Genomic DNA, 27,460 nt, shown 5'->3' with positions numbered 1-27,460 from the left:
TTTATTTTTTGTTAAGTGATCAACTTGAATGAATAAGTAAACTACTGGTCCAGTCAGAGTATGGACTCAAGGATGAAGAAGAAGGAACTTTTAGGTAAATCAGTATTCAAATATATTTTAATTTTTTATGCTCTTCCAGTGTACTGTGAGCAAAGGAAAGAACTGAGTTTAATATTAAAATTTCATAGACAGTCTGGAACTTAAAATATGTAATTTTACAAAGATATTTCATTTAATTAATTCTATTCAATGGTAAGAATTATGAAAATTTATTTTCTGTCCCACAACCAGCATGTATGGCAAAATCATAACATTACATTTGGCCAAGTTGTCCAAGTCAGCATTTTGATGTTGAATTTAATATAAGTTTCCGCTTGTCTGTGGACAAGTAAAATTTAAAATGTCCATCATTCAATGATATTCAGGTACCTAGCTGTTTCTTTAAAGTTGTTTTATTTAGGTAGAGACTAGAGAGCTTAATTCTTTATATAAGAAATAGAACTATGATAAGAAAATATGATATATTAAAACAAAAGGTATTTTCAAGAATCTTAACTCACTCCAGATTGCACATTGCTGCTTATATGCAGTGATTTTCTCTGCATATTTAACAGCTTTCTGTAAGGTGTTTCCCCTAAATTGCACCTGTATATAAAATCTATCTTTACATGTATATAAAAATTATACATGTATTAAAATTAAATGTACTTAACTTCAGAGTTGAAAACAGATTTAAAGTTGTTGTTAGAATGTTTAGACTACCAGCAAGATGACACTGCTGCTGTAAAACAATCTTTAGTGACAATATCTTCCATGCTTCAAGGTTCAGGTAACAAGATGCCTTCAACATTTTGTATGTTGGAGATTTGATATATTTTTATTATCATCTATGGACTTTTCTTCATATTTCATATATTTTTTGCATAAGATGATTATAAATATATACTTAACCTTTCTTAAATGTTTTTCTTGGGCTGACCTTTAAAAATTTCATATTTAGAGTAACTCAACCGACTCGTGAAATTTGCCGCGACGATTGCAACATAATTAGTGATCACCTGAGGTGGCACTTGCTTTTTATTTTATCACTGAAATTTAGAGTTCCTTGACTGCTTAGATTTTTCAAAACTCATTAAATTTTATTCAGGAAAGAACATTAATCAAATCAGATGATTGTATTATCAAACAATAATAAAGAAAACAAATGTCGGTGTTGTCAAAACTTTATATATATGTATTGAATAATTTACAAGGTGAAGCTAAAGATGTATTTCGAGATATTGGAGGAATCCAACAAGTTCTAACATTGGTGACAAGTCATGACCAGAGTGAAGTAGCGGAAGCTGGGATGTACTGCCTTGGTTGTGCTGTAGAAAGAAATGGTAGGTTTCACTGATAGTTCACAACTTTGCTTTTACATTTGATATATTTTCTGTTTCTATTTGAATTTACTAATTCTTTATTTGTGATGTAGGTAAATAAATCTTTACAGTATAAAAAAGACTTTACATGAGTTATGTGACCTTAAATATACAATGTTATAAAGTTAAAGACACTATTAACTTAGTGTTTACTGGTAGGCACAGATTTCTTTTCTTAGACATTTTCTCGGAAATTTGATATATTTTTAAATAATAGGACAGTAGGCTTACAGTCAGTTTAAAACTGTTTACTATTTAAAAGTGTAGTGTTCTTCTTTAACACACTGTTTAATATAATGCAAATAGTGATCAAACAACATATGATAATTGTTATAAAAAAAAATTCCTAGGCTCTAATATGGCACAGGGCATTAAATATGTAGTAATCATTTAAAGATGTATACAGGAATAAATATAAAGTCAGGTTTCTTATACCCATGTGATATGTTGATACATTGGACAGTTCTAATAAATGATGATAACACATTGTAACAGGAAGTTGATTTAAAAGTTTTGAATATTTAAACACGTTTAAACACAAACTTTTTCTTTTTCAAGGTTATGAGGAACAGTCAAATTTTCATTTAATAAATTAATTTTTGCTTACAATTTGAACAGTTTACTCCCAGAAATTACTGACGACAGCCAGTGTGTTTACTTTCCTACATGGAATATTATCTTCCTCAAGTAAAACAGCAGTGAGAAGGAAACAGACTGCCTCATTCTTACTGTTATGTCTTGTTTCCAACAATGGTAATGTATGGTCAATGTTTTATTCTTATTTTTAGTTTAAATATATATTTATTTTAGCTTGAATGTGGTGAAAACTTGAAGCTTTTTTATAAAATTCACTCTGGTTTCAAGCACTCTGGAACTAACCAGTACTGGTGTCATATGAAGGAACATGGTCATGGACCAGCAGTAGGGCTCAAACACATGATTCCTGAGTTGGTAGGGCAAGCAGGCTAGGCGACTGCTCCCTTCTTATCATTAGTGCATGCTTATCTAAGTGCAAAGCTGCAGTATTTTATAGCAAACTTCATATTGAGAGCATGTTATCATTTTGGAAGTTGAGAGTCAGCTAGCTATAATTTATAGCTAATGGGTTTTATTTATTTTTTTGTTATTTTTTGTTTGTCTATTTTTTTTATTTATTTTTTTTTTTTTTTGTTATTTTGCATTTTGCAAAGTAATCCGTTATCTGTTTTCTTCTAGGAAAAGAAACAATATCTTTCAAATGTTTATTCCTCATTTAATTTATCAGTCTGTTAACCTTGTTTTATTTCAGGTTTTGGACAAAATCTTGTCAGACAGTCATCTTGTTTACAGGATATTCTTTCCTTGATAAGGTATTGTTTCAATCAGACCCTTTATCTTAATAGATTTTATTTTATGTCTCTTTCTGCATCATTCTGTCTGTATTATCATGTCCTACATCCTAGGACAAAAATGCAATGTCTTCGATTTTATCCAAAGAGGGTTCATTATATGATATACAGTCTGTGAAGTTTGAAAGAAAATGTAAGAAATCTGGCATCTTTTAATGTGACTTGTTTAAGAAATTATATATCCAAAACAGTGATTTTACCGCTCAATATCATCACTGTTTGGAGTTCAGATGCAAGGAATTGTATCATGATGCGCATCCAAACAACAAACAGTTAATGTTATCAAGCAATGAAATCACTGATTTGGATATGTTATTTGACTTATTTCGATTTTAACAAGACATCAATAAATAAATGCTGCCATGCCTGGTATTAAGCTAAATTGCGCCTGATTTGTTTCCTACTACTTATTTTCAGCGAATCAGATTTTTTAGTGGCGACGTCGTCATATATGTATAATGATTGCGTCACATATCTAAATATAGAACATCAACAGTGATTTTATTGCAGTCATTTTGAGCTCGACTTTTTTTTTTCTTTTTAAAAAACTTTTTTGAAAAAAATAAGTTGAGGTTTTGTTATAGTCCTGGCGGCGTTGCCTTCTGCAAACTTGTACCTGGATCATAACTTTTTTACTTCTTGTTTTGACTAAAACTGTAATCTTAATCATATTTTGAGAAGGTTACATTCTGAATCTAATGGATTATACTGTTTTTTTATACTATGCTCATAATTTTAAAACATCAGAACTACTATGCCAAGAAATATAGAAGATCTAGAGTCAGACTGGTTTGAAGGGATGGATGGTAAAAGCCTTCATTTATGGAGCACTCTTCTAAGTACTGCATGTGCCTGTGTAAACAATCCTATCAATGGTAAGTCTCACAGACTTGTATCAGAAATAGATTGTTGAGTTTATTTTATATGTGTGTAGCTTAAGTTAGCCTGTTCATTTTGCACACTTAATGTTTTGGGCTTGTGATAATCTGTCTGGGCCTATACTTTTGCCTAGTTTTAAGGCCCAAATGGTCTATGATCTAAAAAAGTTATTTTGCAGACTGCTGTTGTCCCTGAATTTGGTAACTACAACTAACATACCATAGTTTGTGATTCATACCTAATCTTAAATTTCTTACACAAATCTGCTGATTCAGTTTAAAGCTAAAATATATAGGCTGACAATTAGCCATTTTTTGTGGTATGCCAAACATTAAAAAAAGCATATAATATATTAAATAATGTCAAAACATCACTTAGATTTGTGTAACACAGTGTTTAACCATTCTACTAAAAGCTGTACATGTATACACAGTTAATTGTTGTGCTGTTTCATTTTGCAATACAAAAGAGAGATTATGTTACTTGTATTGAAAAGTATAACTCAATTATGAAATTTTGTTTCCATCTTAATTCTTCATCTGTGCTTCTCTGCTAATCTTTTCATTGATAAAACTGTTGTTAAGTAAACATAAAACATTATTACTGCATAAAACATATATATGAAAAATTGTCTAAAGACAAGAAGTAATAATTATTCTAAGATTAATCTTTTCATATCCATTATTAACATATATTTTATCTCTTTATTTTTTCTTAATTCCAGAGGGAAATCAAAGAATATGTGCCTCACTGTTGCCATATTTATTCAGTTTACTTACCAGTCAATCAAATGAGAGAATTGTAAGACCAATTTTCTCACTCATTGGTCTTACAGTATCTGGAAATGGTAAGTGATATTTCGTCTTCATGTATATATTTTTCTTTGTTTTTTTTGTGTTTTTTTTTCAATGTATGCAAGCAAATTTTGGTTTCTTAGGAAAGAAATGGTAATCAGTATAAGCTGTGAATGTGACAATGGTAATTGCTTGAACTCCTTCATTATTGTTTCTTGGTGTGAAGATTGTGAAGCGTGACTAGGACTTGAACCATGTACCTTTGCAACGCAGGTCCACTGCTCTACCAACTAAGCTACCTCGGCCAGGCTGCATAATATATCTCTTGCTTTTTAGTTCTATTACCATGTTGTTATATTCCACGACAAATAGATATTTACAATGTTTTCTTAAATGACTACAAGCCATGGAATTTGGAAATTATATTTTATCAATCAGTAACATATTGAACAATTCCGTATCATATTTGATATTCAAAGTTTACTACTTTATAACAATGAGTCAATATTGTTATGGATGTATTTTTAGCTCACCTGTCACAAAGTGACAGGGTGAGCTCTTGTGATCGCTTTTCGTCCGGCGTCCGTCCGTCGTACGTAAACTTTTACTTTAAATGACATCTTCTCATAAACCACCAAGCCAATTTCATCCAAACTTCACAGGAATGTTCCTTTGGTGGTCACCTTTGAAAATTGTTCAATGAATTTAATTCCATGCAGAACTCTGGTTGCCATGGCAACCAAAAAAAAACTTTAAATATCTTCTTCTAAAAAACCCAAAGAGCTAGAGCTTAGATATTTGGCATGAAACATCTTCTAGTTAGTGTCTACCAAGTTTGTTCAAATAAAAGCCCTGGGGTCAAAATTGGCCCCGCCCCAGGGGGTCATTGATTTTCCCTATATGCATATAGTAAAAACTTAAAAAATCTTCTTTTAAAAAACCCAAAGAGCTAGAGCTAAGATATTTAGCATGAAACATCCTCTAATGGGTGTCTACCAAGTTTGTTTAAATAATAGCCCTGGGGTCAAAATTGGCCCCGCCCCAGGGGGTCATTGATTTTCCCTATATGCATATAGTAAAAACTTATAAAATCTTCTTTTAAAGAACCCAAAGAGCTAGAGCTAAGATATTTAGCATGAAACATCCTCTAATGGGTGTCTACCAAGTTTGTTCAAATAAAAGCCCTGGGGTCAAAATTGGCCCCGCCCCAGGGGGTCATTGATTTTCCCTATATGCATATAGTAAAAACTTATAAAATCTTCTTTTAAAGAACCCAAAGAGCTAGAGCTAAGATATTTAGCATGAAACATCCTCTAATGGGTGTCTACCAATTTTGTTCAAATAAAAGCCCTGGGGTCAAAATTGGCCCCGCCCCAGGGGGTCATTGATTTTCCTTATAATTGTGTATAGCAGAAACTTTAAAAATCTTCTTTGAAAAAAAACCAAATAGCTAGAGTTTAGATACTAAGCATGAAACATCTTCTAGTGAGTGTCTACCAAGTTTGTTCTTATAAAAGCCCTGGGGTCAAAATTGGCCCGGCCTCGGGGGTCATTTATTATTTTCCTTATATGTGTATAATTATAGCAAAAACTTAAAAATCTTCTTTGAAAAAACTCAAATAGCTAGAGTTTAGATATTAAGCATGAAGCATCTTCTAGTGAGTGTCTACAAAGTTTGTTCAAATGAAAGCCCTGGGGTCAAAATTGGCCCCGCCCCGGGGACATTGATTTTCCATATATGTGTATAGCAAAAACTTAAAAATCTTCTTTGAAAAAAACCGAATAGCTAGAGTTTAGATATTTAGCATGAAACATTTTCTAGTAAGTGTCTACAAAGATTGTTCAAATAAAAGCCCTTGGGTCAAAACTGGCCCTGCCCCAGGTGTGTCATTGTTTTTTACTATATGTGTAAAGAAAAAACTTGACCAGCTAGACCTTAGATGTTTAGCATGAAACATCTTCTAATGGGTGTCTACCAAGTTTGTTCAAATAAAAGCCCTGGGATTTAAACTGGCCCCGCTCCGGGGGCCTATATACAGGTGAGCGACTTCAGGGCCATCATGGCCCTCTTGTTTTGGTGAATTACAAAATTATCACATTATATATTTTCAGAGAGTAATCAAGACCGTGTCAGGAAATGTGGAGGTCTAGAGATATTTGTGAAGAATCTGGACCGGTTACAGAGTGAGGCTGTATGTAATGCTACAGCTAAACTTCTAACTATACAGTTACTGAGTACTGTTGATGCATGCATCTCTGATAATGGTAAATTATTGTATTTAATTTTAACTGACATTCTTTAACATGCTGCTTGGAAAAAAGTAAGAGAAGGGGGCATAAAGTTGTGATTTTAAATTACCTTATAATAACTTGAACTGTCATCGATAGAAACAATGTTGATGTATCATTAATATTTTTCTGTTGATCAATAATCAATACACATTTTAAAAAATTGATAATTTTGAATAATTAATTATTAATTAAATATCTAGAAATTATGAAAATTCACCCAAAACATATACAGATCCATAGCTAACATTATGCTGTTGTTACATAGTGGAAATATTTCACAGCAATAATGACAAAAAAAAATTGTTAGGAAAAAATAATGCAATAGACTTTTATAAACAAGACACTGAACAGAACATGTTTTTAACTGAAATCATTTAAACAGGTATAAAAGTGAATGAGAGACAAGTAATTATAGGTAATTATCAATAAATCGGTATAGCGTTGATATTTGTCATACAATATGGATATATCGTTGAATCAATGACAGCTCTAATGATTACCCATTCTCCTAGGACCTTTATATATTGACAGAGATCTTAAATGTTAGGTATCTAGGCATCTTGCAGAGCTTTTTAACCATGCGCATGGGTTCAAATTTGAATTCAGAAATCAGGGTTGCCGAGGCTACAAATAGATTTTCATGCTGGCCATCATGTCAGATTGCCTGGTCATAATTATAACCATGTTTTCCAAATCATGTTGATTGCTTTGTCATAACAGGACTTTTTTCACAGGTAGACAAAGAGGTCCTCTCTTGAATTTAGGGGAAAATAGCACAGTATTTTCTGAAGGCAAAAAGAAAACTTAATGTTACAAATAATAATAATGATGTCATTTATGTATACAGTGAAACTTGTAAAAACCGAACACCTGTGGGACTAGCCAAAAAGTTTGGAATTTGGAAGTTTCGGGAATTCAGAAGTTCTGAATAATACTGTTTTATGTTCAAGAAAGAAGCAACATATGCAAAACAAAGTACATTGTAAATTTTTCCATTACTTTTGATTTAATTTTGTTAAGAGCTTAATAATTTTCTCAAAATTATTTTTATTGAAAATAGAAAACTGCAAATCTGGATATGACAGCAAAGATTTGCAAGCTGATCTGCTTCTGGTTGTATGGATAGGTTAATTTGTTGCTGGCAGGGTAAAAAGAAAATTATAGTTTTATATGTTTTATGTTGTAGAGAAAAACAGTAAAAGTTTTGGAGAGTTAGGAGGTATAAAACTTGTGCTTACATTTTTATCTGAGTGTTGTTTGGATCCCAGTGAGAAAATACAGGCTGTTTTGACACTAGCACATGCCCTGGATGCTTATAGTAAGTTTAATGTTACCATGACAACAATTTTATTTGTATTTTCAAAGTTTTGGTCCTTGTTGCATTGAAATCTACGCCATACCTGTAAGGTTTTCCAAAGTTTTTGACCGTGTTGCATTGAAATCACTGTCATACTTGTAAGGTTTTCCAAAGTTTTGCTCCTTATGTTGCATTGAAATCACTGTCATACTCGTGAGGCTTAATTTCCCATGACTTTTCAAATATTTTAATTTACATTATATTTCAAAGATTCAATACATTGTATTTTCTATGTTGAATATATTTATATCATTCATTTCAAAAAGGAAATGAAGACACAAAAAAATGGATTGTCTTTCTTTGATAAGGTGTGCATATTATGTACATGTATATTGTTGCTGAAAATGCTGTTAAAATAACTTAAGATATTATTGATAAAACAGCAAATCAGCTAATTTTCATGACTAATAATATATAACTGTTATAGGCATGGTTTCCTCTAAATGTATAGTAAATGTGTTTAAGTTTATTAGCTCAACAGAACCGAAGGTTCAGGGTGAGCTATTAGTATCAAAGGGGGATGCTCCGGCGTCATGCGTCAACAATCGTCTTCTTCTCTGAAACTGCTGGGCCGATTTACTTCAAATTTGGTCTGATCACCAAACTTTGTCTGTTGCATTCTTAGATAGTCTTTTTATCAAGTATGCTCATATTAATTTGATTAGCCCCTTTTAAGGGCTGCTAAAGCAAAAAATAGAAATACATTTAAACATCTCCTTTTGCAGAACTAATTGATGGATGATCACCAATTTTTGTCTGAAGCATTCTTGGGTAGTCTTTTATCAAGTTTGCTCATATTAATTTGATTGGCCCTGTTTAAGCTAGAGCTTAAATGTCACAGGTCATGGCATTTCTTCAAATTATTGTTTAAAGATATTCTATACTCAAAATTACTATTAGAAAATATTGACAATGGATAATTTCCAACACTGAAAAGCAGTGTTTCTGGTGATCGCAATCATGACCCTCTTGTTACATAATTTTGTGTTTAAAGAGGGGAACCAGAAGTATGTTAGAGATTGTGGTGGAGTGACGATACTGATACAACAACTGACCGAGACACAAGATGAAGAATTCTCTAAAACCATCAAATACTTACTACATATGTGTGTAACTTCAGGTATAATTGGTTTCTATTTATAATATATTGTAATGATGTTTGTAGATTTTGAGTCCTCCCAATAAGCTCAATAGGGACAGTCTTGGATTAGTAATCCAGGGGTTGTTGGTTTGATCCTTGGGCAAGGCGTAATTTCTTCATGACAATTGATCTTGGACATTTAGTCTAATGGTCAAATTTGTCCCCCGCTGCTGAACAAGAAATCATATGGGAATAGTAATTGGTTCATTGCAGAGAAATTGGTAATTATTGGTAAGTTATCTAAGAAAGCCAATTATGGGGATCAATCTCTGATATAATATTATTGACCAAAATATTAGTTAAAATTGGGGTTAAATTCCAGAAAACAAAATGTAGATTTTGGCTTTTAAAATTAATAAGATAAGTCTTGAGATATAACTTTTATGGTTACAATTATAATTAATAAGACACACTCTTCATTGTTGTCAGATAATTGATTTACTTACCTTCTTCTTATATGAATATGGCATACTTGCATAGGTAGTTGCTTCAAAAAAACAGGTATAGATAACAGTACTGATAAGTGAAGATCCATGCAATTGAAATAGATTTGTATAGTAGGATAAGCTTAATCGGGCTCGTCCTCTATAGTCACTATACCAATTAAGACAAAAACCTGCATGATCAAATCATATAATGTTATTTAGAATAAAACCTGTATGAATATTTACAGAGAAGGGCAGCTTGTCAGATATAGAAACCAATTTAACAGACACTGAACGTCTGATCAGTAAAATGGAAGCTATGAAAAGGTAAGTCCTATAAAATTATTTATTCCACTAGAAGACATGGGCATAAAATCGTAATGACTGTACACAGACTTCTGTCAGAATTGTACCAGTTAAAAGCCATCTCAGAATAAATGGTGATTTAATAAGGAGACACGTATTATATAATTATTTACATAGTACAGTAAACTTCACTTATAGCGAACACGGTTATAGCGAACTTCTGGTTATAGGGAACAATTTATTTTGGCCCGAATTCTGTCCTTCTTTATTTAATATAAAAATATATGGTTATAGCGAACACGGTTATAAGGAATTATCGCTTATAAGGAACTCATTCCTTAGTCCCAATTTAGTTAAAAGTACAGAAAATTACCCTTTTATAACGAACTCCAAAATATTTGCTATCCGTAAATAGACTTTCGTTTTCATTGGCACGGATTAAAACACGGCCGAATGTACCGTTTATTTTTGTATGTACTTCAATACATCTATTAAAATGAATTTGTATAGTTTCCTATTTAGGATATTTTAGCATGAGCTCTTTTCACCAAGATAAAACGGTTATTTATTTCTTTTCTTCAATAGTTTTGCTCGAGTAAAATAATGATAATAATTTATAATCGGTTTTCTACATAATCACGCATCCTTGCAAGCATGATCCATTGCAAACTGCAAAGTACGCTTGATTTAAATGAAAAGAAATCTATATCTTACATTAGTAAAAGTCATCTTTCAATTATAATAGAAGATATACAATATAAAAGGAATGAAAAATCGAAAATCTGGTTTATTCTCAATCATGGAAAGAAAACGAGGTGAGTTTAGAAATCAAAATATTATATTTTATGAGAAATTGAGGTAGGGAGTAAAACTAAAACTGAAATAGCTATTATTTAAATTCCAAAAAGTACGCTGTCTAAAACAGAAATCAATGACTAATATTTCTTAATCAAATGCTCTTCAAAATGGCGGACAATGGTAAACAATCAGTTTGTTATATGTAAATCTGTTCGCTATGAAAACTCCTGATACAAGGGACTAATTCACTATATGCTTACAAGGAACTCTGGATATAAGGAACAGATTTTGAATGTCCCAATGAGTTCGTTATAAGTGGAGTTTACTGTACACATTTCTGTATATTATATATTTATATTGGACACATTTCATTATATTATATATTTACATTGGGCAATTATTTCCATTTATTATATATTTACATTGGACACATTAAATTCCATAAATAATATATTTACATTGGACTCATTTCTCACCAGTTTATTATATATTTACAATTTGGACATAAAATTCCATATATTATATATTTACATTTGACACCTTTCCATGTATTATATATTTACATTGGACACATTTCAATATGTTACATATTTGCATTGGACACATTTCCATATATTATATATCTACATTGGACACATTTCCATATTTTATATCATATTAACATTGAACAGATAAAAATTCAATTTATTATATATTTATTGGACACATTTTCCTATATTATATATTTACATTGGACTTATTGGCTTGCAGCCACGGCTGCAAGCCATTTCATATGGAAAACTTGTTCCGGTTAGGTGGTTTCCTGCTTACATCTGTTGGTGCATGATTGAACGGGTAACCAGCTGCAATCGTGCCAATCGCAACCTTTCGGCCTTTTCCGTCACTCTTCGGATTAATGATAATAGCCGATGTAGTTCCGATTGCAATCGTGACAATTCGGGCGATTCCGTCATACTAAGTAATATAACGGAAATCTAAGCTATTTTAGTTACTTCGGTAATCCCAGTTTGTTTATATAAATAGGATTTCTATTTTTACTTGATTACCGTAATAAATTATAAACGAAATTGTTCCGTTTCAATTGTTTTTCAAGACGCAAAAGTTAGTTTCTTTTATAATTGTTTTTTGTCTGTATCAGTTTTATACAATAGAGAATGGTAGTAGTATTCCGTCTTCAAAGGGTGGTCCTGCATGATCGAGTTATATTTAGATCTACTGAACTGGTGAGGTAATCTAAAAATAGCCCATGCATATCATTAACCTTACCACATAGCGCATCGTCTATTTGTGATCGTGTAACATAGTTGATACATGTATGCTTCTTAATTAGTGCATTTACTTGTCTATGAAGCAAGGGAATGATTTCGCTGCGAAAAAGGGGAAATGAAATGTGCACACTTGTTTTCCTTCAGACTTCAGTATCACGTTAGTATTTTTACGATTGATCATTTTCTTTATTAGTTTTATACAATAGAGATAAGAGAACTAAATAAACCCTTTATGATATGCAAATACCGTTATTCAAAAAAAAAAAAAATGTGATAATAAATTGAAACAAAAAAAAACATTTTAAAGGGTTGGGATGAAGGCACAACTGTGCAAGCCTTTCCTTTTAAAAGGAAACTTTATTTCCATATATTATAATTATATTTACATTGGAAACATTTTCTAGTTATTGTATATTTACAGGCACAATGATGTAGAAATGTTAAAGAAGATTAAAGAACTTGACTGTAAAGTAAAGTCTATGGAGAATAAACATCAAAAAGACTTCAATCAAAATGAATTAGTTACAACAAATGTTAATGCCATGTTTGAAAGGTAAGTTGATATTACCTTATGGATATCAATTACTTGCACTAAAGTCTAGCATGATAACAGAGCTTCTTTTCACAGGTAGGGGATTAGGGGTTCTTTCCTTCAATTAAGGGAAAGTAACATGGTTTTCTTGCAAGAGGGGCAGAAAACATTATGTAGATTAAATTTAAGCAGAAAACTGTAACTCGGAAACTGCCTATAAACGCTGTAGAAGACAAAAGACCTAGATAAGTTCATCTCTTGATTCAAAATATACTGTCGGTACTGAATTCTTTTTCATGAACACAATTTTCTTTGGACACATATATTAGATATATACAAGATATATTATTCTGCTGATATATTTATATAATTCGAGGGTTTGGTGCAAATCAGCTGTACTTCATTACATCATGAAGGAGTTACATCCGTTTTGCTCCAATCAATATTTAGCTAAAGAAATTTTGCCATTATAGAGAAATTTTAACTTGCACCTTGTGCAATGATTATTGAATAATGTTGTACCAACCAATGTAAAAATATAACTTTAGCTTAACAAAATCAATTTTTTTAATAAATTATATCTATAACATTTGCAATGTTTATTACTTAAAAGTTTGCAAAAGTTGTTTAGTTAACTATTGTGGAAAATGAATCAATTATGGCCATTAAAGTACCCATACAATTGCCAAATAGATTATAAATCATTGGAAGAAATTGAAACATTAGATTTAGTTTGTTGCCTAAGTAAGGAAACTTAATAATACTGCATAACAGAGAAAATTCACATGCTTTTCATTTACACAGCAATGACAATATGTTGATTTTAAACAGGATTATGACAATAAATTTACTTTATTTGGAAATGACTATATGAGATGGGCCATGACAAAACCAACATAGCGTGTTTGCGACCAGCATGGATCAGGATATATGCTGTTTGCTTACAAACCCTACTACAAGTAGAGATACTGATAGCGACACTATGTTGGTTTTGTCATGGCGCTGCTCAATTATTTCACAGGTTAGAGAGTCCTCTATCAATATCTCCACACAATAGAGAACAAGCCAGATCTCGTGCCAGCTCTATAGGTGAACATTCTGTCCAACAAGATTGTCCCACACCTAGGGAAAAATCTCTGATGGAACAACTGATAAAAGTAAGGAAATTTGAGTGTGTGTGCCATGATGATATAGTGTCATAGCATAATTAGCTGTAGAAACAGATTGTTGGAAATTCATGTCCTGTAAAGTTATTTATTTGTATTTTTTATGTTGTTACTTATAAATCAAATGTTATAATATGTACACCTAGCTATATGAAAAATTTAACAAATAATCAATAGTAAAATTGTATCTTATCTCTAACTTGACCTTTGTTAATCAGAGACAGCCTTTAATGTCGTTATTTGCCCTAAAAGGATGGTTTTCAGTTGTATCCTTAAATAAATGTGGTAAAAATTACTGTTACTGTTAGTCATTTTCATCATAATAAACATTTGTTCTGTTTATTTCAGGAGAAAGTTGAAAAGGAACGATTAGAAAAATTAAATTACATGTTACAAGAAAATATATGTAGGACCCACAGTGCATTGACTAATTCTAGAGTGGAAAATAAACCAGAAAACGAGAATGTGTATTTGTCAAATCCAAGACAAACATCCAGTGTACATACTGGCCGAGATTCTGCTGCATCTAACAACAACAGTCAATACATCTCCACATCAGGGAACAAATCATGTACCAACATGTCAACAACTTGTTATGACGCTAATAATAATAGTAATTTAATATCACAAACTTCCCAAAATGTGAATGTTACTTACAGTTATACGGGTGCGAAATCTGGGGCTATGGAAAACAGAAACTTGCTGGATCAGAATAGATCTATCTATGATGAAATGACACAATCAAATTTCACTGATAAATCAGATGAAATTTCTCCTATGTTAACAAGAAGTGGTTTAAAGTACGGACAGTTACATGATGATGGGTCAAGAAACACAGCAAAAGGATTGGATTGTAATAATAACTCTTCCGGGACAAGTGAATATAACAAACAAAATCTTTATCAATATGACAGAGATAAAAGCATTTCCAACTGTAATGAAAATAAGTGTCACAGACCGGTTACTGATTATCAGAAAAGTTTTTCATTTACAAGAAACCTAGATACAGAATATATCCAACCACAAAACACTTTAGTTGAGAACAGGGAGTCTTTGCCCTATGTTGCAAAACCACTAGATTTATCATGCAAGAACAAAACATCACATGTTGTAACAAACAATCAAAAGAATAAGAATGAAATTACAGTGACCACTACAGTGATAAGGGATTCCATCCAGAAACAGCCTTCAACAAAGGTTAGATCTACTAAGATAAATAAGAATGCTGAGATTCAATGTGGAACTCCGTGGGTTAGTAAAAGTTCAGACTATGATAACGAAGGTAATGAAAGCTGTTGTTCTGTAGATGGTTCCTCGCAAACAAACTTTAACAGACAGAATTCCAACACTAATGCACTTCAACCAGCAGAAAACACACAAACAAAAAATAGAAGATTATTAATTGACAAAGCTGATAGTTCTGTTGGAAAGTTTAAGAAGTTAGAGATCACAGGAAGTCCAGATTATCATAATAATAAAACACCGGTTGTAATTTTAACTGACTGTAAAACAACTGCAAGTCAAAGGAAACAAGACGAAGAAATTACCACAGATAGATCTAGCCCTAGTCTTATACCATCATCCAGTAAGAGATCAGCTGGTTTATTCGTAAAGCCTTGTGCTCTTCCACCAAAACGAAAAGTGAGAGTTACTCCCCTTTTAGGAGATAATAATCCACCAGGAGCTAGAATTTTGTTGTCCAAAAATTCTGGACATAGTGATACCAAAAATTCAAGCCAAGCTACTGACTATGACAGTGATGTTCAGTCTGAATTTGATCTTAATTTGTTTAAAAATGTTGCTAGGCAACAAACTACTGTAAAATCAACACCTGTGATAAAATCTCAGAATAATGTAAGGGAGATAGATAGAGTGGTAGAGAAAAGGGAAGGTAACGCAGCAGAGAGATGGCAGATACATCCTTATACCCCACATAGACAGGGTATAGTTCCTCTAAGACCAGCCTTCAGTGACTGTGGTAATAAATTTTCTACATTCATTTTCAAACATTTTTGAATGAAATAGTGTAGATTGCTGCTTTTAAACATAATTTCTAGAACATGTACAAAAAATACAAAGTTAATGTTCTCAACTATTCATAACTAATTATGTTATTTAAATATTCACTAATCAATTATAACCGGCTACCCGAGCACCCAAACAGTGTGGGGGGACAGTAGGAAAATAAGCCAAGATTTTACATTTTATCTTGCACCTGAGTTACATATACTAGCTTAATGTTCATTGTTTGGATTTAAGCAATCTTGACACCAGAGTTTGGGTACACTAAATATTTTACTACTGAAATAACCAGATAGACAGGGAATGTTGTTCTGTTGCAAGTCTGAACTTAAAGGCACATTATGCCTCAGGAATGAATAATTTTTCCTCCTAAAGAAAGGGCACACATTAATTTTTTTAATGTTTAATTCAGAGTTTAAGGGTATTTTAGATGTTTGTTACTTGAAGAAAGAAGTGCTGAATGTAAAACAATTTGTCATAAAAGTAGCAAAATGTAAACAAAGTAGAATTTTTACTTTCATCCAAAATCCTTAATCACTATAACTATACTTATTGCTTAAAGCAACAGATAAAAAAGATTGGTCAGGTGAATTGGCCAATGAGTAACTTTTTGGAAATTCTAAAAGTACACTAAAAATAAGAAGTTTTTAAAATAGAAATAAATAAAAATAATTTCTGGAGCATAATGGGTCTTTAAAGTTTGAAGAAAATTTCCATTATAGTTAAATCATCTTTATTTTGCCATGAAATTTGCCTGAAAAGTATTTGATATTTTTATTACTGACATTATTTATCCTTTCAACAGATAATTATATGTTTAGGGGGAAAAAAACAGTAATGAGTATCTCGAATTATCTGCTATCAAATTATCGACTGATGTTCCTATTTGCAACAGATTTTTAAGAATCAGTCTTATATTTACATAGCAATATTCAGTTAGATAATTTTGTCAAACATGTTAAATTACTATTATTCAGCTTGGATAGGTAGATCAAAAACCAACACAAGTTTCATCAGTGGATAAATAACAAAGGAAATGATGTAAACGTACGAAACAGACGTCTACATTAATCATGTTAATAGACGCCACATTTGGCACGTAAATTATTCAGCTTGTGATAATCAAAATGATTGAAAAATATAAAGACCTCTACTTAAACAATTCAATACATTGTAAGGAAAAAGATTTATTGACATTTCTTTTATATTAATAGGAATGAGAAGATGTGTGCTAAGTAGTAAATTCAGCATAAATTCTCAGGGAGCAAGAAGACGTTCACTAGATGATAGTGTCATACATTCTCCCAGAGATATTCTCACTATCAGTCCAACTTCTCCTGATGGTAGTCCTGTTGACAGTAAGTACACAACTTAAGTTTACATGAAGTTCTGGGCTGGCAAAATCTGATTTTGACTAATATTTGTCCATTTTTAACTGAAAGAGTTTTTAATTTGTCAGAATTATTTTTTAACTTGTCTGTATGATATTTATATATATATACAGTAAATTATTGACAAATTGCCACTTGTCCATACAGGTTGTGGGACAACCTAGGTAATACAGACAATTGATTATGCCGCCCCTGATGAAGCAATATTTCTTCTGTTATCAGCCTTATATACAACAGTTGCAATAAGGCCCCTAGTTTAATCTGTGCCAACAGTATTTAGTAACAAATGTCCCCCAGTAACATCTGTATACAGTCTGTGAACACTCAATAATGCTGACTGCTTAAATTTTGTTTTTTAACTTGTGTATCAATAAAATATGGACAGGTGTCCTGCTCACCTAGGAATCAGTTTTGACACTCCTTTGTTAGGTATATTATGTTATGCTATTTTTTCACTGAGTCCATGTAGGAACTTACTACTGGGCATGAAATTGTCGTGGTTTAGAACTGTTCTTTATTTAGGGGAGAAAATGTGTTAGCAACTAATAGCTCACTCATTAGAGCTGTGGAATGATATTCCCAAGTCAAAGACAAAAAAACATTTATTTCTCTTTATTCCATGTACAAACATGACACAATGATTCACCAGGGTCCAGTGGGTTCTAGCCCTGGTCAGGCTGAACATTTATCACATCCTGCGACATTTGGCGCCCAGTTCACATTGCTCTGTAACCCCGAGTAATGGTGTATCATTTATTGTGTATTAGTCAAGATTTAAAACTGTTCACTATTTGGTGGAGAGAATCTGAACTGAGATAGCTCAGTCTGTGAAGCTGCAGAGTTGTATTCCGAGGGTCCTGGGTTCAATTCTAGGTCAGGCTGTACATTTTCTCAACATGTAAAAATATTACGACAGATTAAAATATAATTAAATGTAAGAACTTTCAAACAACTTGAATAACCTAAATATATAAATTGCAACAAAATAAGTGAAAATGATCAGTATGTGTGTTAATATATATTTATATATATGTGTGTTTGTTGTCAAGGTAACATAGATGGTTTCCGTAGTAGCAGTGATATATCAGACGAGGAAGAAGGACCTCCAAATATTAGTGCAGCTGTACTGAGAAGTAGCAAGAAACTTGTCAAGGATTCTCAAAACAGTTGTCCAGGTGAGTATTTTTGTTTTCCTTTTCTATGCCCCCCGACCCCCACTACTTAGAAGTGGGGGGAGCATATAGATTTCCACATTTCCTTCAGTAACACTGTCCATCTGTCACACTGTGTCCTTCAGTGGACTGACGAAACAGTGGAATGTGGATGCATCTGTTTTCTATAATAGACAAATTTTCATTTTTCCATTTATCGTTTCATACTTCTTAGAAAATTATTTGAGGAAACTTGTTTTTCATAAATCATGAACAGAGTGAAATCAGTAATTATTATACTTCTTTCCATTTGGATTCTAACTGACTGAATTATTTAAGATTTTCAGTTTATTTTGAATTAGACATTTATTGAATCAAGCATAATATATTATAAAATTATACAACAATCATTTACCTGGAGTCTATATACTCAATACTTATCATATTTATACACTTATTATTTTAAATTATATGTTCTCTATAGGGACTCGCAAGTATTTGATAGTATATAGTATATACCAATCTGTCCCACTCCTTAATTATTGCCCTGTTATTCTTTAATCAGACTTCATACAATATTGTTTCATGTGACCTTTCACATTATCAAGGTCACTATTAGGCACCAAATATTTTACTATGCACCAATACTTCTTTATTTAATGTTTTAATGCTTTATTTTACCATACTTCATTATTTTTAATGCAGCAGAAATACCTGACCTTATTTGGTACGTTTGTAAAGAATGGTTTCATTTTTGGCATAAATGATTTAAAATGTAAAATATCTTCACTTTTTTTGCTGCTTTTTTTCGTGAGAAAAATCATAACCTATTCAAGAACATCTAGTTTAAAACTTAAATTTATTCAAACTGTCTCCCTGTAAAAAGCTCCCAAATGTAACATCTATGAATAAATCACTTGAGGCACGGGAGAGAAAAAATATCTGTAACCTAGTATCATGACAATAAAATGAGGTTAAACATTTTACTCCAAACAAGGTTTTATTGAGTTCTGTTGACTGTATCAAAATTAGGCATAAATAATGAACATACTCTAGAGTAAATGCTGTATCTCTTTTTGTATCTAAATTGGTAATGGTAATTTTATTTTTTTCGATCTTCAATATTCTCTAAAGACTTTTTCATTATTTGAATTAAATGGCATTTTATTCTTGTTGAAAACTACCTTAGTGTCAGTCTCACTTGGGCTATCTATAACAATCTAAGAAGAGCATTATGTTTTTAAACATACATAAATTATTGGTCATATTTCAGAACTTAGATTAATGTAGTTTTATAAATTCTCATTTTTAAGAAAAATAGGGAGTGTGTTACAGTAAATTTCTTTTTAAAACATAAATATTTAAGCTTGATTACGAACAAGTTCTTGCAACTTATATTAATCACTTTCGTGTCCGCTTCCTGGAACCAACCAGTACTCTGGTGTCATATGAAGAAAAATTGTCATCATCCCCAATTAGGACTCGAAACCTTGATCCCTGGGTTGAGAGGCCGACACTTTAACCACTAGACAACAGCTCCCCTTATTTCTTTAATTGAATACTCCCTTCCTTACTCAAAAGTAATGAATATAAAAAAAAAACTATTACCTTGCTGTTATGTAGGTTGTGCTGGAATTTACAGTGCCAACCAGGCTAGAGCCGGAGGTCTCGAGTTGAACTCCCGCACTTATAATATAGCCTTGGAAACGAGCCAGAACACCTGCACCTTGCACCGGAAATTACGTCAGATAGAAAGAGCGTATATCAACAAGATCAGAAAATCTAAAAGCTTGAGAAATAAACTAAAGAGAAAGTTACAACATAAATTACCATCAACAAGGCATGGTGACAAGCCTCGGGAGAAAATTTACGAGTTTTCATCAGAATCTGCTGATAATGTAAGTTGATATAATTATTAGAGCAATTACAAGATGTCAAATGTTGCACAGAGCAATTAAAAGATTTTTAAAAAAATCACAATTGTGTGTAAGTTGTTGCCAAAGTCATAAACTGCTGTAAGTTAATAGAGAGGAGAGTGCATGTATAAGGAGTGATGTTAAAATCAACTAAAATGATTTTGATTTATTCCTGATATCTCTAACTAAGATGATGATACGTCCTTTAACATAGATATTAGCTTGTTAACTTATAACATTAAGGTTATTTACATGCAAAATTATTCTTATCCTTATTAATTGCCAGATCATTCCTTAAATCATTCCTAATAAATTGCTAGATCATTACTTAAATTGTGAGATGATTACTTCATTGTTCAAACATTAATTTTAAAAATGTTACCAATGAATATTCCAGGTACACACTATCTGAGGTGTCAATGAATTATATGGTATCAACAACTTATGTACTCCACAATTTATGTAGTAAACACTTGTGCTTACAACTGAACATAATCTTAATAACAATTAGTTATAAATGTGAAAGTTGTATGATCAGTGGTTATAAGTAAGAGATATTGGAAAGTTGATAATTCTTTTCACTTCTCAGTTAGGTAATTTCTGGTGCCTTGCAAAACATACCTGTCAATGAGCAAATTAAGGTCTTCCACCCCTAAAAAATCTGAAAATTTTATTTGACTTTGATAGAACCTGTGTTACTTAAAAATCTTTTGAATATATTACAATTCTGATAAAAAGAACTGTTTAACTTGCATATTGTCTCCCTATATGTATACCATATCAGAAGATTTTTATGTTTTGAAAAATTTATATGACCAATGAAGGAAAAATTTAATAGTCCATTTTGAAAATTTATTTGAAAATAAAGAAAAGAAACAATCTCTTTACTTCTGTCAATATGTTTAAGTAGATAATCAAAAGTAATCAGTACAAATTTAAACAGAAACAATAATTTTGCTTTTTTGCAGCTATTATCTTTAAGAGAAGCTTTATCTATCTATTTCTAGCAGATTTGTTACATAAATTTGAAACAACGAAATTGGCAGCAAGCAGTTTTTTTTCCTGATAGACCCTCATGTGTGTGCTAAACATATTTCAAGAGCTAAAATCAATATGCATTTAATGTTCTGCAGTTTTTTTTCCCCAGCAATAATGGTGTTCTACAGAAAACTATTAAATTATTGGTGTTTGGCTGTAGATAAGAAAAACATTCATCCGATTTGTGGATTATGTAATTTGAATAGAAGTATTTTGTGACCTTATTTAGAAAAAAAACTTATATAATAAAATGTTTTCAGAGAATGGTTTTGTTTTAGAAACTGTCAATTGAATTGCGATAAGTGGAAGGAAATTATGTTGATATTTGAATGTTAATGTTAGAATTAATGTGAATTGGCAGAAAAAAGTGGAAATTTGAACAATAATTTTTTGACAGATATCAAAGATTTCGCCTTTCATTTACAGAGGTGATAAGTTAAGATATAATATTCATAATTTTGGAATATTGGTGAATGCAAGGTGTTGAAGAGATAAAAATATAAATAGAACAAGGCATGTTAATTAGACATGAATATTGTTACTAAGATGGATAACTGGAAGTTAAACAGTACAGAGTGATCTTTGAAAAATGTGTTGTATACTTAACATGGTAAGGGAAATTATAAATTTGTATAGAGTGCAGGGTTAATATAATAGTGTGAAATTTATTTAAGGTAAAAAGGGTCATGAAAATTAAAAAGAATGTGTTAATTAGATTGATCTGTTTTTATGTCAGATTTTAATCTTTTGTGTAAATTAACATACGTTTCAAATAGTTTGCTTTTGGAATACGAGAGGTTGATTGATATAATGGTTTGTTTTTGTTTTTTTTGTTGGAGATTTGGATTTGATTTTGTTTGTCTGTTTTCATGTTGTGCCACATGTTAAGCTCTAAAAGTGCTTGACCTAAAATTTTACAGGAATATTTATCAGCATATGCAGTTGTGCACCTGGGGTTTTGCTTGTGGATTAATTCAGTTTTGTCCTTGACTTTTTGAAAAATTAGTAATTTTCAATTTGAGTTGTACATTATTAGCTCAAAAAGTATTTGACCTGGAGTTCGGAAACTTTACAGCAATTATATGTTTGTAAGCATGTGTTTTTGTGCATCTGGGGGTTTGCTTGTGGATTTATTCAGAACTTTTAGAGTTAAATATTGCCCTTGACTGTAAAAATTTGCAATCTTCAACTTGTGTCATACATAGCACAAAAGTATTTGACCTAGAGTCATTAAACGTTACAGAAATGTTTGTCAACATGTGTAGTCGACACAATGGGGGCTGCTTGTGGATTTATTCAGTATTAGTAGAGTTATTGCCCTTGCCTTAGAAAAAATTTCCTATTTTCAACTTGTGTCACATGTAGCCCAAAACATATTTGACCTATAGATAGTTGATTGACAAAACAGTGGGGTGTGAGGGCATCTGTGCCCTATTGACACATTTATTGATTTTTATTTTTTCCAACTTTTTTTTTAATTTCTCTGTGAAAAACATTGTTACTACTGTAATATATCTAATTAATATGTTTGTCTGTCTTTGCTTTTTCAAACAATTTGACATCAATTAGTGCCTTAAAAATACATTATTTGTGTAAGACCCTGGCTGATGTCACAGCAGTTGATCATGATGTTACTTTGAAGTTATACAATGCTTTTTGTCCCAGGCAGAGTGATCATGGTTGTTGACTTTAAATCACTCGTCACCACTGTGGGTAGAATCCTGACAGGAACTTTGAATTCTTGCATACATGTGAGAAAGCTATCCTGCCGACTAACAGAACGTTGGTGGTTCTACTCAGGTGCCCATTCTTGCCTGAAATAAAGCACAGAAGAGCACTTGAGGTCTTCCACCACCAGTAAAGTTTGAAAGTCATCATTTGACCTATAATGTGTAAATTGGGGCAACATTATAAAAACCAAACAAAAACGCCCAAAAACTTATAAACTAACATCTGCTTGTACAGGATAAAGTTTCATTTGATATATGTTTAAACCATACTGCTATTACAAATGTCAAGATCAAAGTCCAAGTTTGAACTCTTTCAATACACTCCATATATGTATACATCGTCTTGCTGACATAATGTAAAATATAGTAAGTCTGCTGTCTAAAGTCTAATAGAAACACATTTATTAAACTCCTCAGAAAACCAAGCCATTAATTTGTAATATGTCTTATATTTAAGATATCATTAATTTGTAATATGTCTTTAATTTAAGATATCTCCTCCATCTGACGATAATGATGAGTTTCAGCCTCCGTCTCAAAGAAAGAAGCGTCGTCAGAGGATTCCATACACTAAAGAGGAAGAGAACAATCTCCTGGAAGGTGTTAGAGTACTAGGTAAACATTGGAACCAGATATTAGTGACGTATGACTTTCACCCGGCTAGAACCAATGTTGACCTGATGGATAAATACAAGAGATTGAGGGTAAGTTTAACACACTGATTTTTCAACATATATATACAGAGGCCTGTAAGGGGCATTTTTGCAATGGAGATTTTCTTTAAAATCAAGTAGTTTTCACAAAAGTCTGAAACATCAGCTTTTTGACTTCCCAAATTAGCAATAATTCTTTCAAAAATTAAGAGGTTATAGGCCTTGTCCCAATGAAGTATTTTCAGAAAGACCACTGCTACAATATTAACATCCTTATCTATTTCTTAATTGTAGAAATTGTCATATTAGTGAGCAGTTAGATAAAATGCAGTCATAGTACTTTTGAATTTTGTACAAGTGCTATTAAAAGATCCATAATTTTTCTTATTGAAGTAAATTGTATAAGTTTGTCTGGTATGTCCATATGTTCTAATTAATGGATGGGTTCTGCCCCATTATTGGAACAGTAAGAGACAATTAATCTTTTTTGATCTCCAATGTAGCTAGGAAATTTTCATAAATTTATTAAAGAATGATCAAAGAATGGTAGAGACATAGCCTCTATTAACTGCCCATTAGTAAGGATGATGTCCTGTCATCACAGTGTTTTCAAAGCACATTTATTGGCCGAAATCTAGAAATATTGTGGTGTGATTACCATTATTTACTTCTACCTTTTATTAAGGTTACAGGTCAAGGTCAATTAGGCTATCAATAGATTTTTTAATTTTTTTCTTATATATTAAGGCTGTTTTGTTGTTCTTTGTAAACATGACTTCATGTAACATCAATCTCAGTGTCCTCTTTGAACTTCTATAGATCTGTGTTACAGAAATTCTTGTTTCAACAAGAAACTGCTTGCTCCCTGACAAAGTTTATTAAACATTGATGTAGAATAATTGGCATCTGAGTCACATTTCATCAACTACAATATTACAGAAACATATATGAGCCGCATCACGACAATACCAACATAGTGGGTTTGCGACCAGCATGGATCCAGACCAGCCTGCGCATCCGGATGCGCAGGCTGGTCTGGATCCATGCTGGTTGCAAACCCACTATGTTGGTTTTGTCATGACACGGCTCATATATGCTTAACCCAACTCAACTCAACTCAAATTCAAGGTCTTTTCAGGGGTAGCCGTATTGCCCAGGTCTTATCCCACAGCTTGTATGGACAAGTTGAAATTTTCAAGAATTTACTGTATAAATATCATACAGACAAGTAAAGAAATGCTTCAGAGAAAAATGGACTTGTTCTTCAAAATCAGATTTTACTGGCCCTCTATTTTGATTTAACACTGTACTCACTTAACTGATTGGGTAAGCTTTTCATGGTTGGTGTAAAGTTTATTGGAATATATATAAGTCTACATTTTTCTCTAATATCAGAACAAATTTAACCTGCTTTTGTTGCCATTAATCATTTCTATTTCCCATAGTGACTGTATTAATGTCATAAAATGACAAATTTGACATAACTGGGGTTTCTTTACTAGCATTTTCTCCTCTCTACTGGAAACTTTTCTTATATAAGAAAAAACTTGAGGAAAGTGTTACAAATAGAAACTTCATTGTTTTAGAGAATAGATCCTAGAAATTGTACTGTAATTGTGCAACATCTATGGTGTTGTCTAAATTATTTTGCAAAATCTTCCAGAAGAGAAAACCCTATTAGACAGAATATTTAATTTTAACCAATAACTCAAGGATAATCATGATAAATTTGCTTTTGGAATACTGGGGGTTTGATAACCTTATTACTTCATGATGTTATTCATTGTCAACATTTTTTGTGAATGATATAATATAAATAGTCTAGAGATAATGAAATAAAACTGAAAAGGGGAGGAGGGAGAGGTGTCTGCCTCTCAACTCAGGAATCATGGGTTCAAGCCCTACTCAGGTCACGATCATAATTTCCGGAGTTTCCTCATAATGATACCTGAGTTCTGGTTAGTTCCAGAAAGCGGACTCGAAAGTGATTAATATAAGTTGCAAGAACTTGTTTTGCAATCGAGCTAATAGAGGATATTGAATGAGTGTAAGTTCAATACTGAATTTATTGCACAAGTTGAATAAAATTATATTATGCAAGCCTGGGGCGAGCATAATATTATTTTATTCAACGAGTGCAATAAATTCAGTATTGAACTTACACGAATTTAAAATTCTATTTATCACATACCCAAAATAAAGATTGTTTAAAATGAAATAAGAGTCATTTTTCATTGACGTGTCTATATTATAACGCTAACATTTAGCGCGTCTTTACACTTTGTTTGTATAACACAAATGACGTCACGTCAAAATATATGCACGGCCGTGCAATACCATATTTACGGAGTCGCAAAATTGGCACGAAATAGATATGTTTAAACTATACTAAACTCAAATGCCCAAATGAAATAAAACTAACATTTCTCTTTTATCAGGCTACAAGCAACCATGACACGTCAAGCTCTAAATGCCATTCCCTCATATCCAGACCAAAAACTCTAAAACCATTCTCTATGTGTGAGGAACGTAGACTCAGACGAGGTATTAAGAAGTTCGGCTACAACTGGAAAATAATTCTCAGTTCATTTACCTTTGCTCAAGGTAGAACTACAGAAGATTTGAGAAATAAGTGGCGTATTCTACATAAGAAAATTTGACGAACATTAAACAGTATGTTGTATTATGTAAATTTTTGTGACTCAGGTTATTTCTGAAAAAACTCAGGTACGGAAATGCTGCATATAATTCAGGATCATTAAGATATTGTTTTTAGCTCACCTGTCACAAAGTGACAGGGTGAGCTTTTGTGATCGCTTTTCGTCCGTCCGTCCGGCGTCCAGCCGTCCGTAAACTTTTACTTTAAATGACATCTCCTCATAAACCACTAAGCCAATTTCATCCAAACTTCACAGGAATGTTCCTTTGGTGGTCACCTTTAAAAATTGTTCAAAGAATTAAATTCCATGCAGAACTCTGGTTGCCATGGCAACCGAAAGAAAAAACTTTAAATATCTTCTTTAAAAAAAACCCTAAGAGCTAGAGCTTAGATATTTGGCATGAAACATCTTCTAGTGAGTGTCTACCAAGTTTGTTCATAAAAGCTCTGGGGTCAAAATTGGCCCCGCCCCAGGGGGTCATTGATTTTCCCTATATGCATATAGTAAAAACTTAAAAAATCTTCTTTTAAAGAACTCAAAGAGCTAGAGCTAAGATATTTAGCATGAAACATGTTCTAATGGGTGTCTACCAAGTTTGTTCAAATAAAAGCCCTGGGGTCAAAATTGGCCCTACCCCGGGGTTATTGATTTTCCTTATATGTGTATAGCAAAAACTTAAAAAATCTTCTTTGAAAAAACCCAAATAGCTACAGTTTAGATATTAAGCATGAAACATCTTCTAGTGAGTGTTTACAAAGTTTGTTCAAATAAAAGCCCTAGGGTCAAAATTGGCCCAGCCCCAGGGGTCATTGATTTTCCTTCTATGTGTATAGCAAAAACTTAAAACTCTTCTTTGAAAAAACCCAAATAGCTAGAGTTTAGATATTAAGCATGAAACATCTTCTAGTAAGTGTCTACAAAGGTTGTTCAAATAAAAGCCCTAGGATCAAAACTGGCCCCGCCCTAGGGGTGTCATTGTTTTTAACTATATGTGTATAGTAAAAACTTAAAAAATCTTCTTTGAAAAAACCCAATGAGCTCAGAGCTTAGATGTTTAGCATGATACATCTTATATGTGTGTACCAAGTTTGTTCAAATAAAAGCCCTTGGACTAAAATTGGCCCTGCCAGGG

General features: G+C 32.1%; 1 protein-coding gene across 1 annotated transcript; it reads left to right on the top strand.

The window, feature by feature from the left end:
• LOC132720498 (uncharacterized) lies at window positions 1–27,460 on the top strand. Its single transcript, XM_060704649.1, has 20 exons — window positions 1–94; window positions 719–829; window positions 1,254–1,382; window positions 2,040–2,174; window positions 2,710–2,770; window positions 3,557–3,684; window positions 4,413–4,535; window positions 6,595–6,747; window positions 7,961–8,092; window positions 8,559–8,627; window positions 9,126–9,251; window positions 9,946–10,024; window positions 12,491–12,622; window positions 13,623–13,758; window positions 14,116–15,745; window positions 17,004–17,147; window positions 18,230–18,355; window positions 19,955–20,229; window positions 23,507–23,719; window positions 26,107–27,460. Exons 1-20 carry the CDS (start codon window positions 61–63, stop codon window positions 26,326–26,328), a joined length of 4,158 nt encoding a protein of 1,385 aa, XP_060560632.1. The 5' UTR covers window positions 1–60; the 3' UTR covers window positions 26,329–27,460.

The sequence above is a fragment of the Ruditapes philippinarum genome, unplaced genomic scaffold, assembly GCF_026571515.1.
Source record: "Ruditapes philippinarum isolate M1 unplaced genomic scaffold, ASM2657151v2 ctg1873_1_1_1_1, whole genome shotgun sequence".
Taxonomy (NCBI): Eukaryota; Metazoa; Mollusca; class Bivalvia; order Venerida; family Veneridae; genus Ruditapes; species Ruditapes philippinarum.
The sequence above is the reverse complement of the archived record's forward strand: the minus strand, read 5'-3'. Positions and strand labels throughout refer to the sequence as shown.

Coding starts and splice junctions, on each gene's coding strand:
- LOC132720498 (XM_060704649.1), top strand. CDS start 61: ATGGACTCAAGGATGAAGAAGAAGGAACTTTTAG. Junction 18,356..19,954: donor TTCTCAAAACAGTTGTCCAG/GTGAGTATTTTT, acceptor GCTGTTATGTAG/GTTGTGCTGGAATTTACAGT. Junction 23,720..26,106: donor ATAAATACAAGAGATTGAGG/GTAAGTTTAACA, acceptor CTCTTTTATCAG/GCTACAAGCAACCATGACAC.